We start from the raw sequence: 19,134 nt of genomic DNA on the forward strand, positions 1-19,134 counted from the left end.
TCTTGTTCCTCAGGAAATGCTACAGAGGCTCATATTGTACTGACTTACCGTCTGTTAGTATGTCTAGCTAGTAGCAAGCCCTGAAAGCTCAAGAGAGTAGGGGGATAGGTGGGCTGTGATTGTACTTTAAATATGCAGGAAGATAGTGGGTGTGGATGGTGCTTATGGTAGCGCAAGGCTCATTCTAGACTCTGCTGTTATACCTCTTTTATATTTATAGTTCAAAGACTCTAGCTGGCTTCTTGAACTATAACCAGAGATGTATTGAAACTACTCCTGCCAAAAAACCTTATTTTCTAGACTATCTTGTTCTAGGACGTTAATTCATAAGAAAACATATTCTCATGAATCCATCTCCTCTCCTCCTTAATCACCCTACTGCTTGATTCTCAAAATGTTTAGTTCTGCAGATTACCAGGAAAAGAATCTACAAATCACTGATGGTTTTTAGACACAATTTAAGATTATTGTCCTATACCTATCCTTTCCCCCCTTTTCCTTCTTCCATAACCTCTGATATATTACAGTAAGGCTTAATGGAAGTACTTGTTCTTAAGTACAATGGTAAACCTTGTACCTTTCTTGATTCTTCTCTAAATGGACTAAAGCATAAAGGAGACTTCAAAAGGAGATGCATGTGATAAAACCCACTGATGGTTTGTCCTACCAAGGTCAATGGCACAAATACCATTTACTTCAAAGAGAGCAGGATGGAGCATCTATTAACTAATTTCTTAAAGTGAGTTTGGAATTGTCTATTGACATTTTAGTGCTGTTTGGGATGTTTATGGAAACAACATGGCTCCTGGAAGAAAAACACTAGTTATCTAGAGCCAATCTAGAAGCACCTTGAGGCCCTACCCCCCCAAGCGCTACCCCCATAATGATGTTTTCCATTTGCCCCTCATATCCATGCAGTATTATTCATGTGCCCGTTCACCATGTCCTCATGCACTTTGTCTGGTTCTGCCAACAGCATTTATTATAAAACAAAACTGGCAATTGAGTAGGCGATAGATCTGTTGGGTTACATTTCTTCGTTCACAAAATTGGGTGTGATGTTAATGGGTTGTTCTCTGGCAGGGTATGCCCAGCCTAAAAGCTGTTGGGGAGCCAATGTAGGGAGGATGGTCTGGGATTACAGTCTGCCAGCTCCCACCACAATTGGTATTACAGCAGGGATCCCATCCTTTTCTCCCACTGATATCAATGGGGATCTCTTCTCCCCCATTGATATAAACAGGCAAGACTCCACACCCAATTCAGCAGGATGGGTGGCTGTCGCCCGGGGATCAAGCAGAGTCTGGGATTCGAACACGCAACCCCGACCCTTGCCGTTCAAGGCTCCCGCCCCTACGCCAGCCTGTGACCGCTTTCCGACCTGAGCGCGCCTCGCAGGTGCGCGCGCGCAACACCCCTTCCTGGACGTGGCGTCTGGGAACGCCCTGACGCACCCCCGGCGTCGCTGCTCGGTGGCGTGCCGGCGTCGCGGAACGCCACGTCCAGGTTGGCCGAGCTGCTGAGCCAATGGGCTCCCGGCGCGCGTGCGCCGCTGTCCCCTTGCCGGGTCCGCGTCGGGGTGTGAGGCGGAGGGAGGGGGGAAGATGGCGGCGCCCGTCCTGCTGCGAGTGTCGGTGCCGCGCTGGGAGCGGGTGGCCCGCTACGTGGTGTGCGCGGCCGGCATCCTGCTCTCGCTCTACGCCTGCCACCTGGAGCGGGAGAAGGGCCTGGACCTCCACTACCGGGCCCTGTGTGACTTCAGCGAGCGGGTCCGCTGCTCCGCCGCCATCGCCTCCCGGTGAGGGGGCAGGCGCCAGAGACGGGGGCCGGGTAGGGAGCCGAGAGAACGGGGCCGGCCGGGGAGGTGGGAAAGCCCGGCGCCGGGGCTCAGGAGTGGGAGGGCCAGGAGGGAGGGGTGGGCTCGGCTCGGGGATGACAGGTACTGAGGGGTGGGGGCGGTGGGTGGCGGAGGCAGGTGGGCGAGGTGGAGAATCCAGGTGTGAGGCTGAGACTGGCGCCTCTCCAGCTGAGGGGTAATGGGAAGGACCCACCCTCAGCGCGCTGCCCTCCCCGGTGGGGCGGGTATCGGGGTGGGTGTCCTTTTTCCCAAGAGCAAAGCGGGGAGGAGAAGGAGGCTCCATCACTGTCTCCCTCAGCCGCTCACTGAGGCTTGCAGGACTCGATGATTTCATGGCTCGGGGCGAACAGTAAAGAGGTGTCGTCAGCGTCCCCTCGAGAGTGGAGGATTCCGCCCTTCGGAGACGTGTGATTATTTCGCTCTGCCAGATTGTGATCTTCATTTCAATTGCTTCTGGTGGATACAGCCTTGGGGAAATGATAATCGAGCCATTGGGCTGGTGATAAGTGAGGGGTGGATCCTCATTCAAAGCTGCTGTTGTGTCATTCATTGAGGGAATGAGGTAGCAGTTGCTCTCCTGTGTCTGTTGTGGGGAGCAAGAAGGGTTTGAGGATTAAGTACATGCAATTTGTGTTTTGTAATCTGTGGTGATTAGGGTACCTGACATTTTTTGGTAAAACGTGGTTCACCAAAATTAAATGGTGTAAATAATCAGTGTTTGAGGAGAATATTTAAGATATTGGATGTTTAGGTTGTTTAATTTTAACATAAACAGCTGAAGTGCTTTTTCAATAAGTGTTGTTTTACCTCATAGTGAAAAATGCGTAATCTTTAATGCTAAGGGTAAGATTTATTTGCTTCAGGACTGAAGACTCCATTCCAAATTTTCATTTTTCTTAATATTGCAGGATGAGCTTGTCTATTTAAATACCAGTAGTACAATTAAATTGGTAGCTGCTTTCTAGCAGCCTTCCACTTTTACAGGTATTTTGGGAGATTAATAGACTATACATTTTATATGGTACTAATCTGACTTTTCTGTTTGCAAGCAGTTAGGTTATTTAATCATAAATGGTGCTGAGAATTTATGTATCCCTTTTTTTTTTTTACACTAATAGTGCTGTAACTTTGGCATTCACTGTTCAAACTTACAAATGTGGTAAAGTGCATGTAGTTTTCTAGTATTTTTAAAGCAAATTAATACGCATGACTTTTTAGCCTAAGAAACAAGAGAGTTATCCAAAGACAGCATTCACTTCTTGATTAGAAATCTCTCTCTCTATTTTTTTAACAAGTTGTAGAGCTGGAGGCATTTGGTCCTTGAACAAATGTGTACTCTCCAAACAACTTCCTTATATTTTTGGAAAGTTTTGTGTTTTTTATTGATGCTTTTGGGATAACGTATGCATGATTATTAGTTCAAACACCTAAGGCTTAAATTCAGTGAGAATTTCAGAAATGTATTTTTTCCTATTTAACACACACTTTAGCAGTCAAAATACTTATTTTAGGCAATTATCATATTGTCATATCAGGATTTAATCATAGGAAAAATAATCCTGTAATAAATTAAAGAGTAAGTACTTACTCTTAAAACCAGTTTTACCGTGATTGAAACCAGCATTGCAACATACTGTGTTGAGAAGTGTGTCTACAAATCTCTGAAAGGCAGTTTGTTGACTCTGGGTGGGGACTTCATTTTTGCTTTCCTGATAGTCATGAGATTAGTCTGTCAACCAAGAGAGGTCTTGAGAATTGGTCCTGTCTCTTTGGCCACGTCCAGACTAGGAATTAAAATCGATTTTAGATACGCAACTTCAGCTACGAGAATAACGTAGCTGAAGTCGAATTTCTAAAATCGAGGTACTCACCAGTCTGGACGGGGCGGCATCGATGTCCGCGGCTCTCCGCGTCGATTCCGGAACTCCGTTCGGATTGATGGAGTTCCGGAATCGATGTAAGCGCGCTCGGGGATCGATACACCGCGTCCAGACTAGACGCGATATATCGATCCCCGAGCAATCGATTTTAACCCGCCGATGCCGCGGGTTAGTCTGGACGAGGGCTTTGAGAAATAACTTAAAATCTTAATCTTCTCTCTCTTTAGATTAAGATGGTCAAACAACTTGAGCAATTACATTAAACTGTCATTAGGCCACTTACATTAAACTATTCAAGCATCATTAATAATATAATTGTTACTGAAGCTGTAACAAAAAATCAGAAGTCTGGTTCTGTGTGTTTTGACTGAGTGGGGCAACAGCCACAATAATCAATTTTCCCAACCTTTGGACTGGAAGTCAGTGGGAATACAGTAGTCCAAAGTAACATTTTCAGGATTAGCCCATAGGTTTTTACGTGACTTTCTTTAATTTCTGTATTCCAAATGGTGCATATGTATAAGGCCTCAAGTTTCAGGAAGTAAATAATGAAGTACGGTCTTGTGATTAATTTTTACGAAGTATTTGAATATGCAGAAGTGCTCTAACTTTTTAAAGGAATTTTTAATTGCTGAGTGGTAGTTGGGTAATTAAAGCACTTACTAATAGTACTACAGCCTGAGTGTTGGGTTCCTGTGATGTGGTATTTGTGGGCTTTTATGCGTTTTCCATACAACTTTATAGACATTCCGAGAGCTTCAGAGCAAGGAAGTAGAAAAGTTTGATATGATTGAGTTAATTGTGCAAGGACCAAAGAAGTAACTCAGGACAGGTGGAGCGGTCATGCAAAGGAAGTTTGTGGAACAGATGATATTGAGCATGCAAGTTTTCTTTAGTCAAACGATATTAGGAGAAGAATGCGCTTTCAGCAAATAATCTTTCCAAAACATAAGTGAGAGGATTATCTGTGGCCTGTGAGCTGTGCATTTTTGTTGAAAGAATAGCTACTCTTAAACCACCGCCAAGTGGAGATTTGTTTCTTTTTATACTGTTTCTTGCCTTTCACTGTATTTCAGTTAAATAGTTGCTGATACCTCCAGCAATAGTACTATTTCATTGGCACTTAAATTCCAGTTAAAATTGGCAGAGACATTGAAGGCTCAAATTTCAGGTATGCTGGTAATTTCAATGTTAACTTCTTATTCTGATGTGTTTAAATTCACAGACAACTAACTACTCTATTTGCTGTTGATTTGTCTTCAGCTGAAAGACCAGTCTTTAATTTGTTAGTGTTGTGCAACAGTTTTCTTCTTTGTGCTAGATTTGTGACTGGAATTTGAATGAGATCTGATGGTTTGTAGATGAATCTCCTGTGACAATACCTTTTCTTAAAAACATTCAGTTGATGTGTTTAGATTAAAAGTGAATGTGTAATTTATCTTATCTATAAATGTATTTATTCTCCTTTGATCTGGTCAGTTTGAGGATTAACTTTCTGGTCTTCAGGAAAGATTTTTTCATTAATAAACTGTTAGCATTTCACAAGTCACTCATAAGCTGAATCAGGTATTGACTCAGCATTGAAAATGGAAATAATTCATGTAGGCTACTATTGAGGGGAGAGGCCTGGAAAACTCTGTATCTGGAGATCAATTCGTCATGAAGAATTAATCGGAGAAATCTAGCTCCTTGGCTTATATTTCACATATAAAAGTTTTTGTTGAGTTTATTTCAAGCTGGTATCATGCCACTCTAAAATGACAGTTTGCTCAACATTGCAAGATCGCTTTCTTAAGAATATACTATTATACATATGAATATAAATTTTATTTTGCTATACATGGCAAACTATAAAAAGGGCCTTATTTTATAATTAACACACTTTATACTCAAATAAGGAAGTAGAATGCTTATATTCAACTTAAATTTACTTTATGAGTTACAAGTAACTTCTTAAAATTCAGTTTTCAATGGCAAATTATACTTTAACTATGATTACAGAATACAAGAAGTCTGCTATCCTATTAATATCTCTTGCATGCTATGGAGTAACTTTTCTTTCTACCATTTTATATTCCTTTTGGAGATGGAATGCTCTCCAACTATTTGTGTTTGACACTTCAGTAACATGAGAAGCCTTGAGAGACTTCCAAGTCTAACTGAGTTCAGGAGGGAGTTCACAAACTACCAATGGGTAAAAAGCAAAAGTTAGCAAGAACATTGTAAACTCATGTTACTACATCTGAGAAATATGTTAGGAATTAAGGAAATTTTCAGAATCTTCACTTGGCAATTACAGTAATGTTTTAATAACTTCTTTTATATTTAAGAATAATTGTAAGTAGCTGGTAAAATTTTAATTACAATGAAATCTGTTAAGAGCAATCACAAAAGGAACTGATAGTCTAGCTGTTGTTTAAGGCAGACTATCCCAGAATAGCTTAAAAAAACCCCAGAATGAAACATGCAAAGGTGTTCGTGCTACTTTAATGTTAAAAAGTTAAATTTAAATTTTAAATCCTCTAATCTAAGGCATGTTGTTGTTTTTCCCCTACTTTGTCCTTTGCATACTGCAATGGACTGTTTCAGGTCTTCAGATATGTTTCCACTTCCTGGCTATCTTCCAGATTGATCTTTAAATGTCTTAGGGTATGGCTACACTTGCAGCCGTACAGCGCTGCCGCGGAAGCGCTCCCACGGCAGCGCTTTGAAGTGTGAGTGTGGTCGCAGCACCAGTGCTGGGAGAGAGCTCTCCCAATGCTGCCTGTACTCCACCTCCCTGAGGGGATTAGCTTCCAGCAGCGCTGGGGCACTGTTTACACTGGTGCTTTGCAGCGCTGTAACTTGCTGCGCTCAGGGGTGTGTGTTTTCACACCCCTGAGCAAGAAAGTTGCAGCGCTGTAAAGCGTCAGTGTAGCCAAGGCACTGAGTGGAGCATGTCAGCGTATGACTATTAATGCATAGCCCCCTAGCACAATGTGCGTTAACACATTAGTGGCAACTCTGAGACAGATTTCTGGTGGCTAGTGTGAGTGACCATTGGAGCAGGTTTAATTTTACATCTTGAACAATATCTGCAGCCTTCACCAAGTGGCTGACTGTGGATGGTTTGGAGCACATTAAGTTTATCAAGTAAGTCCTAGAATAAAGATAAGTCCATTAGCTTTTAAGAGTGGACATTGACTTGGGTGCCACTCTTCGAACAATCTACTTCAGGAACTCTATCTTCAAGGTATTTCAAAATGTGGAAAGACATCAGCTATCAACCTTTCTAAGGTGACTGCTGAAAAACATTTGGCTGCTGTATATATATCTCATGCAAGAAATATATTTGGATAGTTGAACTTAAAAAGTCATTAATTTATAAACATGGTCTAGAAAATTTTGCTGTTTTCATGGATGAGTCTGTGCAGTTCTCCAGTTGTCTGATGTGGAGTTGCTGAGCATTGCTGTGTAACCGCTAATATTTTTCTTTGTACAATGGCATCTGTTCGCCAGTTTATCAAATACTATTAATAAATAGTGATTAGGGCTTAAAAGTTGTACTTCTATAAATATCTGGCATAGTTAAAGTGGTACAACCCTCCTATTTTGGACATTGATACTGGTATTAATTAAAATGCTTAACAGTATTGTTTATTCCTGTACAGGAAGAGGAAAAAGATATACAGCCCAGTGGGATCGCATCCATACTAGAACTTTTACCAGTATAACTACTTTGGTGATGTGTGTTTTTTTTTTTAAAGTTACACCTCTAATCAATATTGTTATACTGGTACAACTTTTAAGAGTAGGCCAGGCCTTGGATGTAATCAAGGTCAAGTTCACAAGAACCACCCCTAAACCGTATCTAAACCAATGGGACATAGATCAAAGCTTCTTTGACCTCAAACCTAACCTGATGTTTATATTACAGGTTCCTATTCAGTTCTGTTGTGGGGCAGTTCCTGTAAATTTGATGTCTGTCAAGTTTGTTTGATTCCAAGTTAAGAAAATTTTATAGCAGTTATCTTTCTCTTTAATGGTAAGTCCACTGACATCAGCATTTTTATATTGCTGTAGCTTCAAGAGAATATTCTAATATTTTTAACCCTGACTACTGCAACTATTAGTGACTGAGATGTAAGAGTTAGCAACTATAATGGCAATCTGGGATAGAAAGCCAAATAGCTGTCTAGCCATTTTTTGGAACTGGCTTATCAAATCGTGTTAATTTTAAATTTTACTAGTGGTTTTGTTTAAGAGGCACCAATAGAGATTACTTTTTGGTTTGTCTTTTGTGACTTCAACCACATTGAGTGCAAGCTAGTATTTCTGTTGGATGTTGTTGACTCACTGCAGAAAAAAATAAAGTTTCAGTAGTAGATGTTTCTTGAAGGTCAGGAGCATGTGGACATTCAGCTGCAGTCATTCCTATAGTATTAAAGCTTCCTAAGTAGCTATGTTGTATGAAAACACAGGTCCCTTGGTGTTGACCCTAAAATGTCTTCTGAGGGGTTTAACTTGGCTTCTGTAGTTCATATTGAACAGAGCTTTCAGATTGTTGGGACGTATCTACACTACAAACTTAAGTCAACCTATGTTAGGTCAACTGCAGCTACCGCAGTAATTACTGCAGTGGGTCATGTCCACACTGCCCTTCTTCTGTCGGTGGTGCACGTCCTCACCAGGAGCGCTTCCACTGGCTTAAGAGGAGCAGTTTGGGGGGCTGAGAGCCCAGGGAGCCTTGGTGCAGCTGGGCTTGGAGCGGGGAGCCCCTCATCTGCCCCAGGGTAAAGCCCTGTGAGTGTCTGTCTTGTCAGTATCACAGCTCCAGCATAGAGCCGTGAAATTGACAAGAATAACAGCCAATCGCAGATGTAAATAACCGGCAGTATCTACGTGGGCACAGTGTTGCCCTCACTACACTGACATAAGCTCTATGCCTCTTGTGAAGATGGAGTTATGTCCGTGTAGTAGGGCACTTACATCAGCAGGAGCAAGGTGTGTAGTATGTACACTCACGTAATTAGGTTGATGTAAGCCACCTTACGTTGACCTAACTCTGTAGAATAGACCAGGTCTTCATTTTGGGCAGTCCCAGAACAAAAATTCCAGGATACTTGAAAACTTTTGCAATGACATGGGGATTAATCACTTTTGTTGTATGAAAGAAGTTGTTTTGAAAGCCACGAGTATAGTTACTTTCCAAATCTTATTTTCAGTGCAGAAACTTGCCATCTGCTATAGCACATACTGTGCTATGTCAAACAGTCTGTTTTTCCGTCAACCTAGCTACTGCCTCTTGGGGAGGTGGATTAGCTACAGCAACAGGAGAACCCCTCTTGTTGCTGTAGTGAGTGTGTGCACTGAAGCACTACAGCAGGCACGGCTGCAGTGGTTTAAGTGTAGACATATTCTAAGTAACTGAGCAAAGCAAAACTTACCTAGAATGAAGAAAATTGCTGGTGTTAGGTTGAATAACCAGCAGTGTCTGCTATAAAATTAGCATCCGTGTGTGAATCTGCTGTAGATCTAAAAGCTGAAATATGAGATTGTAGCCTAGCTGCTGCTGCTGCTGCTGTTATAATTATTTATTAGAACTGTCGATTAATTGCAGTTAACTCACACGATTAACTAAAAAATGAATGCAATTAAAAAAATTAATCGCTATTAATCACATTTTTAATTGCGCTGTTAAAAATAGAATACCAATGGAAATTTATTAAATATTTGTGGATGTTTTTCGACATTTTCAAATATGTATTCTGTGTTATAATTGAAATCAGTAAAGTGTACATTGCTCACTTTATATTATTTTTTAATTTGCATTGTAAAAATGATAAAAAGTGTTTTTTCAATACACCTCATACAAGTACTGTAGTGCAATCTCTTTATCATGAAAGCATAACTTACAAATATGGATTTTTTTGTTACATAACTGCACTCAAAAACAAAACAATGCAAAACTTTAGAGCCTACAAGTCCACTCAGTCCTACTTCTCGTTCAGCCAATCGCTCGGACAAACAAGTTTGTTTACATTTGCTGGAGATAATGCTGCCCTCTTCTCGTTCACGGTGCCACCAGAAAGTGAGAACAGGCATTCGCATGGCAGTTTTGTAGCCGGCATTGTAAGGTATTTATGTGCCAGATATGCTAAACATTTGTATACCACCATTCCAGCGGTCATGTTTCCATGCTGATGACCTTCGTTTGGGGGGGGGGGGGTAAAGCGTTAGTAAAATTTTTAACTGAACTCTTTGGAGAAGAATTGTATGTCTTCGGCTCAATTTTACCCATATTCTGCCGTATATTACATGTTATAGCAGTCTTGGGATGATGACTCAGGACATGTTGTTCGTTTTAAGAATACTTTCGCTGCTGTGATTTGACAAAACACAAAGAAGGTACAAATGTGAGATTTCTAGAGATAGATACAGCACTCGACCCAAGGTTTAAGAATATGAAGTGCTGTCCAAAATCTGAGAGGAATGGGATGGGGAGCATGCTTTCAGAAGTCTTAAAAGAGCAACACTCCAATGTGGAAACTACAGAACCTGAACCACCAAATAAGAAAATCAACCTTCTGCTGGTGGCATCTGACTCAGATGTTGAAAATGAACATGCGTCGGTCTGCACTGCTTTGTATTGTTATCAAGCCGAACCTGTCATCAGCATGGATGCATGTCCTCTGGAATGGTAGTTGAAGCATGAAGGGATATATGACTCTTTAGTGTATCTTGACATAAATATTTTGTGACACCGGCTACAACAGTGCCATAAGAATGCCTGTTCTCACCTTCAGGTGACGTGAACAAGAAGCGGGCAGCATTATCTCCTGCAAATGTAAACTAACTGAGCAATTGGCTGAACAAGAAGTGAGACTGCATGGACTTAAAAGCTCTACAGTTTTACATTTTTATTTTTGAATGCAATTTTTTTGTACATAAATCTACATTTGTAAGTTCAACTTTCATGATAAAGAGATTGCATTTCTTTTGTTTTTTACAGTGCAAATGTGTAATCAAAAATAAATATAAAGTGAGCACTGTACACTTTGTATTCTGTTATAATTGAAATCAATTATATTTGAAAAATGTAGAAAACATCTAAAAATATTTAAATAAATGGATTGTTTAACATCACAATTAATCGATTAATTTTTTATATTGGATTAATCACGATTATTTTTTTATTTATTTTTTATGTGAAGTGTAAAAGGTATATATAGAATAAAATATCTTCCTTCTTAAGTATACTAATATTTAAAATCAATCATGAAGGTAAATGTATTTTTGAGCACTGTTGGCAAGGTTACAGATTGGAACTTTGAATCTATTCCTTGTTGGTTTTAAAGAGCTTTAGGTAAGACTGGCAGAGTGACCCAAGTGACCTTATAGCTATGAACTGGGCTTAATCCAAAATCTCCGTTGGAGTTGTGCAAAAGCTGCAACCAAGGTTCTTACCCTTGCTACATATTAGCACGCTTTCTAGGTACTTTAATCAAAAGCTGATGTAAAGATCAAAGGTGCAGTCCATGAGTTCAGGGCAGCTTTATTGACCTTATTAGGACTTGCATTCTCAATTGAATCTGGGTGTTTAGTTTTCTGGATGCTAGTCACTTGATTCCTGGCCATCAATTTTCAGGGTTTTAATTTTTTTTTGGTTTGTTTTTATTGTGCTCAGCAAGTTTGGAATTACCTTCATTTTCAGTTTGAGATACTCATAGCTCTTGCCAGCTCGTAAGCCAGTACTAAACATGTAAGCAGTTTGTTTAGTCACTTATAAAGCATCTTGAGATGCATAATAGCAAAGATGCTACTTGGAGTCTTTTTAGCTGCCTTTGCTAACTTATAATGGAGCAGCCAGTTCAAGTGCACTCTTTTGGGTCTATTGTTTTTGAACATTAGTGAAATTCATTGCTGATCAGAACTAATGATTAACAGTTTCTAAAGTTTTCATTGATCATTTATCATGGATGGACAGAGGTAATTGCATATATTTAATAAAACATTAAGAATTGATTCCTTCTGAGCCTTTTTAAACGCCACAAGTCAAAATAGCCAACATCTAAAGGGTTTGACAACATTACAGTCTTTCGAAAGGGACATAGTGTGAATAGAATTGAGTGCAGTATTCACAATTTTAGTGCTTCTAGTAAAGCTAGATAAACTTTTCTAAATTTGTCAGGTTCTTTACTGTGAGATCTTGTTTACGTAAATGTTTAAGAACCCTTTGAAATCATACAGTTGTTTAAAACATTAGGGGTATTAGTTGCAAACAACTTAAGTAGAGCTGACAAGCTGTGATAACTTGAATGAGGAAAATTTTAAAATGGTATTTTGAAGTTATCTTCGAAGCATGCAGCAAAATCTTTCCTAAAGGAAGCTTGTAAAAACTGTCTTAAAGTGCATGCAGATTGCCTCTCCTCTAACTGAGTGAAACTTGTTTGTGGCATAAGTACACATGCCAAGGATAGTTTTTGTGTAACACCAAATCATGCAGTACTTTCATTTGCATTACTTTCGCAACTGAACACTTGTCTGGTCCAGCAGTCACAAATCAATAAAGCGAAGGAATTGGAGATCTTGAGCGGTACATTTTCTTGTGGTTTGAGTTTATTGCATCAGCCAGTCCTTTATTAACTATTGTGTTTAATTGAATTGCCTTTTTTTATTGTGAACTTTGCTATAACCTAAATAGGGAGTTTATAGCAGTGTATTAAACAGTAGCATTTTATAAGCTGAAAACCGTTGACCCTGAAGAACTTTTGAGCAGTAAAGCCAACAGCCAAACTAGCACTGTTCAGTAAAGTAAGACTGGAATTATACTTCAAATGGATTCCTTAATCCAAAGCAATAGAGCCAAATTGTAAAGGCTTCTTTAGCAAAGCCACAATCTGTTCCTCCCATGTAAATAAACTTCAAAAAATCTTACAGCATGCAATATTTCACTATGATTCAAATCTATGGAGGATTGCACAGATGGTAGATGTGTTCCAATCTGGGAGAAGGCTCTGGGAAAAGCTTGGCATAAACCTAAATGAACAGCAGCACTGCATTTGGTACAGTGGCCTTCTTGGGATAATGCAGAAGAACAGCTCCACAAATCCCAGAACTGTTAGAAGTCCTATTATCGAAAGGTTTAATAATAATAATAGCTGTGAGATGGAAATCTGCCCACATGCCCATTCTTACTGTGGATGGAAAAACTGACCCTCCCAATATCAAATCCATGGATTACTATGCTGTTTGGAGCCTATTTATTAAAGAACCTATTTTGCTTATATAAAACAAAAGCTAGCCAGAAAATCATCTGCACCAGAATAACAAAATACGAGTCAAAGAACGTGGTTAATTTGAAAATTGCATGTTAATCTGTTAACATAGGAATTGCCGTACTCTAACAGACTTGTGGTCCATCTAGTCTAGTAACCTGTCTCTGACATTGGCCAGACCAGATGCTTCAAAGGAAGATGTAAGAATGCAGATAGCTGTGGGATAATCTGTGCCTCATGAAAGTCTCATTCGACTCCCTAATCATATGGTTTTAATTCTGAAGCCTGCACTTTGTACCTACTCCTTTTGCAAGTAGCATTTCAGATTACTATCACTGAAAGATTAGACTTGAAGTCTTGATTTTCCAGACTGAAGTACAAATATACCAATGCCGCCATTGTTTCACATTTAAAAACAATTGTGAATCTTCTAAATCGCAAATACTTCACACAAATTGAGCCTTCTGTCCCTTCAGGTTGCAATAAAAATTGTTCTAGCTCTGTTAGCAAGCATTCACTCAATAAAGAGTACTATCCACTTGAATCTACAAAGAGCACTTAATGAGGTGAAGCGCTGTTTTAATGCAGCCTGAAGTCTTTGTTACCAAGAGACTAGATGGCATGAAACAGTGATTGTCAGCTGAGAGTCAGTTAATTTAGTTATTTATAGGGCTGTCAAGCAATTTAAAAAATTAGTTGCCGTTAACCCTGCGTTTAAAATAAAGGTATTCTATTTAAATATTTTTGGATGTTTTCTACATTTTCAAATATATTGATTTCAGTTACAACACAGAATACAAAGTATACAGTGTTCACAGGTCCTGTAAGATCAGGGCTAAGAAACCCAAATCTGGTTCTGAGACTGGTAGCCTTGTAATTTGCATGCTATTTATCACAAATATTTACTTCAGTTTAAATTATGGTCACCTGAGAAAGAAAAGTTTAGTGCTGAGGAGGGATATTACCATGAACTGTAGAGGTGGCACTTGTGAGAAGTACTGCATCAGAAGCACTAGAGCTCCACCCAGGAGTTTTATAAAGTAATTAAATGATGCCAAATCACTAACAGTTTAAATGTCAGCAATAATAAATTGACTGTTAGTAATGCATTTTGACATTTTAGACAGAGACTGAAAGGAACAAGTACAAGAGAATTTCACATCTTTTCACCCCTTACACAGATTTATGGTGTTGAACTATGCCATGATGAGGCGAGTGTGGTAACAATGGGAATCTGCTGCAGGATTTCCAGTCCTTTGAACTGTCGCACTTAATTTAGTAGTGTAAACATATCCTAAGTCAACTTAAGTTGATGTACAGCCACCACAGTAATTTAAAGTGGTGTTTCATGACCCCACTATGCTCCTGTGCATCTTCACCAAGAGTGCTTCCACCAACTTAACCCTCACCCCAGGCCTGACAGTTGGAGGCCCCCTCACCCTGAGGCTGACAGCCAACTTGTGATGTAAGTAATGCGGTGTCTATCCTAAAAACATCAACCTAAGTGCTACCTCTCTCATGGAGGTGGAGTTTAGTTGATGTAGTGGGCGATTTACATCTGTGAGATCTACATTTTAGTGTAGACGCTTACACAGGTCTACGTAAAGCAGCTTACATTGACCTAACTCTGTAGTATAGACCTGGCCTTACACAATTAGTAAAGTTAAACCTGTGTATAAGTGTTTGCAGGATTGAGGTCAAAGTAGGTAAGAGCATAATACCTAGGATTGAAAGTTCACTTGCTATAGTATGCTTTCCACCAGTGAATAGGGTCATAAACTTCAATTTTTGCCTAGTATAAGATTTAATTTTAAAAAAATCCAACTCTTTTTTGCTCACACTTAGCTTACTGAGGAAACCAGGCATTTTGCTATTTTTAACACTAGATGAACAAATTGTTTAAGCAATATGGGTTTTAATATTTATACTTGAATGCGTGAGAAATGAAATTCATTGTGAGGTTTAGGAGAACATGGATTCATGTAGCATTTCCAAGGAACACACTCGTATTGGGGAACAAATTAGTGCGGTTTTACTGTGGCTGAGTATCTAGTCGTACTCTATCTAGGAACTGACATTAGGAACTGGCATGTAATTCTCTCTGTAGTTTTTGGGGGAGATGGGGCGGTTGGTGGGCATAGTAGTTAAACCAATAAGCCTACTTTTCCAAAGTGGCTGATTTGCTTTAACTATATCTGATCTGAGGATGTTTTGAAAATGTTGCTCATAGAAGCTTACCTGATTTGCAAGTGTTTTGGCGATGAAAAGCACTAAATCATCCTCATTGGGGGTGTTAAAGTGTGGGAAAGTTAGACTTTGGGAAACTTTGGCAATAGTTAGATATCACCTGCATTTTCTCCAACTTATGAATAGTAATAGCAGGCTAATGTTCTGTAATTTAACATTGTTTCTGTATTCAAGTTTCCATATATACTCATACATAAGCTGAATTTTTTTAGTAAAAAAGGGATGCAGCAGAGAAGGGGGTTGGCTTATGAACGGGTTTATAGAGGGAGAGGTGGGACACTGCCCCTCCCCACAATAGGGGGAGCAAGGAGAGGCAACACAGCCAGAAGGGAAGAGGTGGGGCCAGAGTCCCTCTGCTTCTTCACGCTGCTCTCCCCCTAACCTCTGAAGCAGCTGCAGCTCCGGGGCTGGCAGGCTGCAGCCGTGCTGCTCGGCCCTGCCCGTTGGAGCATGCTGTAGCCATGCCACCTGGCTCAACCAGCTGGAACATGCTGCGGCCGCGCCGCCCGGCCTGGCCCACCGGAGCAGGCTGTGGCCGCGCTGCTCAGCCTGCCGGAGCAGCTCCAGCCAAGCCAGAGACATCCTCTCCAGATAAGGTGGGAAGGAATGGGGTGGGGGAGAGTGTGGAGGTCCCAGGTTAGGGGTGAAGGATGTTCACAGGGGTTACTCCCTTGACCCCCAGCTTCTGGCCCCCCCAAAATTTCCCCACCAGTTGCTGTCCCAGCCCATCAGGGTAAGCAGCCGGCACACTGGCACACTTTTTGTTTACTTAGGTTTACCTCCATGCCTGTGGACGCTCGAGGTAAACAAATCATCTCGGCCCACCAGCGGCTTATCCTCATGGCTGGGAGCCAAAGTTTGCTGACCCCTGAATTATAGGGTTGGCTTATGAACAGGTCATAAAATTTTCCATTTTTACTTATCCATCTTGGGGGGGGCGGGTTGACTTATAAACGAACCAGCTTATGAGCAAGTATATATGGCACTTTGCTCTGGCCACTAATATTTCTTGAAGTGTTCAGCCTTAGAGAGAAGGAACCATTTGTTCCTAGCACAAATACACAATTGATTTAAAAATTCCTTCGTACTGTATTTTCTGTTATGTACTATTACTCTTGTAACTTTATCATTTATAAAATTGAAGTCTGCCCAGTTGACATGCTACATCAGAATCACATTCTGTATAATATTGTGGAGAGAGATTCTGCTAACGGTTTCCTCAATAAATCCTGACTTACCATTATAGCTTATATGCATTGGCAAGATTTTCAAACTGATAACTTCTAGAGAAATAAATGACTCATTATAATGTCTTGCACTTTTTTTGGCTATACTGGTACTGAATGGACAAAATCCCAATTTTAGCATGGATGTATGGGATAGTGGTGTATCCAGTGCACCCACACTGTGACAAAGTATTTGTTTTTTAAAGTGAAGTTTGAGCTACATACAGGAAATGCACTAGTTACACCAGAACATACTCCTATGGTGCTAAAGTGAAATTTGGGTGAGAGAGAAGCAGATCTCAAATCTGGGATTATTGGTGTTTATTATTTTACAGATGGGGTCAAGGATTTGGTCTGCTGGGTTCCATCTTTGGAAAGGACAGTGCAATAAATCAGCCAAACAGTGTCTTTGGACTTGTATTTTATATTCTACAAATGTTACTTGGTAAGTATTTAACTCTATTTATGGTCTAAAGTATGTAACAGCATAGATGTTAATAAAACAGGACATTGATATAAACATTGCTAAGCCTGGATGAAACCATGATAAACTGCACTGGTGCAAGTCACAGTTTACACCAGTCTAGTTGTCCAGCCACAGTGGTAGCTCTAAAATTCCTCTAATAACTTCAAGAGTTACTTAGTTTGCTTTTAGTCTCCTATATCATTAATATGAGCACTGGAACAAAGACTGCATGTGGGAAGCAGGCAAACAAGTGATATAAGATGTGTGACTAGTAACACATGCAAACCCATCTGTGCCTGCCCCCTGTAAGCTGATATAAAGCCAATGAAAATGTTCGTAGATCTAACCTGATCAACCTATAACTTTTCCATAATTCAAGAACATGAAAGATGATGAAAATACCACTCACTGCTGATCAAAATACAGAACCTAGAAACTCTGCTCCAAATTGTGATTTGCTACCAGCGTGGACTCACGATATTTTAAGCAGAGCTGTATGAATACAAACTCACTGAACAGAAATAGTTAAAATGTTAGTTCTTTCTCAGGTTTTCTTTGCTTCAGCTATGGAAAGAGGGCATTAAAGTAGCAATAATAACTTTGTCTTTTGTTGCAGGTATGACAGCAAGTGCAGTAGCAGCTCTAATCCTCATGACATCCTCCATAGTGTCAGTAGTAGGGTCATTGTACCTGGCATACATTCTGTACTTTGTGCTGAAGGAATTTTGCATTATATCCGTCATCACATATTTGCTGAACTTCATTCTCTTTATCATCAACTACAAACGACTAGTTTACTTGAATGAGGCCTGGAAACGGCAACTCCAACCCAAACAGGAATAACCCATGTTTGAACTTTTGACCGATAGTCTGAAGACCTGACTTCCATTTAAGTTTATTTTGCAGTAATTTTTTATTTTTCATATCAGACACTTTTCCCAAGAATCATCCAAGAATCATAACTGATATTTTTAATAACTGTAAATTGGAAGGGGCCCTAGATAATTTCTGTGCTAATCTTCAATTTAAACATGGCTACAAAAGAGAAAGCTCTAATACAATCAAAGACAAGCTTTAACTTTACTTGGAAGAAATTTCTTAGCCACACAAAATCTAGACTCCTCGCAACTTGTAAAGTGGGTAACGCTAGAAAATATCCTGTGTATAAATTCAACTTCAGATATGATGAGATGTGATCATGACATTTAAATATCCTAGAATAGAGGTACCATATTTAATGTTGCCATGTTTACAGTATGTGTATTACATTTTTAGCCGATGGACTTAAACATATAGATTTGACTAAAACATGATATTGTAAATAACTAGAAATATTGGATCCATTTCTGCAAGACTCACTGTACAGTCAATTTTATTAGTGTAGCAACTTTAAGAATGTTCAGCTTATAGTTGATTGATTGATGGATAATGGAAGGAATGAGCCCATATAGTGTCTTGTGAGAAGCACTAGTAGTAGTGAGTGCAGCAACACAAGTGATGGTTACCTTTGCTCCATCTTTTTTCTCTATTAATGAAAATGGAATTAAAGCTAAAACTTCAGGTATATCCAGTAATGAAATTGTGATTTAATATCTGTACAATATGAAGACTGTTTAATATGGCCTGCAAAAAGCCAACATTGGGAAATTAATACATGGGCACGGGAGAGGGAGGTATTCTGAAACTGGAGAAATCTCTTGTATAAGATATTTGAGTAGCACTTCTCGGAATGGCTTAATTTTCATGCAGATCTGTTTTTCATTTTAAACTGGTGTCAGACAGCCCAACACAGTGTTACCAACAACAATCTGACATTACATTGAAGGCTGCAAAATAGAATTGTAATTTACAGGGGGTACCAGAGACTTACTGGGCTATCTGAGTAATGCACTGACTAAACTGAAATTTCACTGATCTTTTTCAAGATCTTTGATTTGTATTATATTTAGAAATGAACTTTAGAACTGACACATATTGGCCTTTCAAGGGGCCTTATCTGTTTGAGTGGGATAAGTAGGTAAATGTGCTCTTGAAAATGAAACCCAGTAGTGCTATCATTGCTCTTTCTAATAACTATTTTTAAAAAGTAAACAAAATCATAAACAGTATTTCTACACTCAATATCCTGAAGTAGAATGTTGAAAGTGCCTTCTGTCTTAAATTCTTAAACCAAATATTTTGTGTGTTGAACCTAGCAGGC

General features: G+C 39.7%; 1 protein-coding gene across 1 annotated transcript; it reads left to right on the plus strand.

The window, feature by feature from the left end:
- The first annotated feature begins 1,592 nt into the window (after window positions 1-1,592).
- On the plus strand, window positions 1,593-18,500 carry VKORC1L1 (vitamin K epoxide reductase complex subunit 1 like 1). The gene is made up of 3 exons (XM_050929544.1): window positions 1,593-1,798; window positions 16,804-16,913; window positions 17,551-18,500. The coding sequence occupies exons 1-3, from the start codon at window positions 1,605-1,607 to the stop codon at window positions 17,775-17,777; spliced, it is 531 nt and encodes a 176-aa protein (XP_050785501.1). The 5' UTR covers window positions 1,593-1,604; the 3' UTR covers window positions 17,778-18,500.
- Window positions 18,501-19,134: the final 634 nt, after the last annotated feature.

Source organism: Gopherus flavomarginatus, chromosome 19, assembly GCF_025201925.1.
Source record: "Gopherus flavomarginatus isolate rGopFla2 chromosome 19, rGopFla2.mat.asm, whole genome shotgun sequence".
Classification (NCBI taxonomy): Eukaryota; Metazoa; Chordata; order Testudines; family Testudinidae; genus Gopherus; species Gopherus flavomarginatus.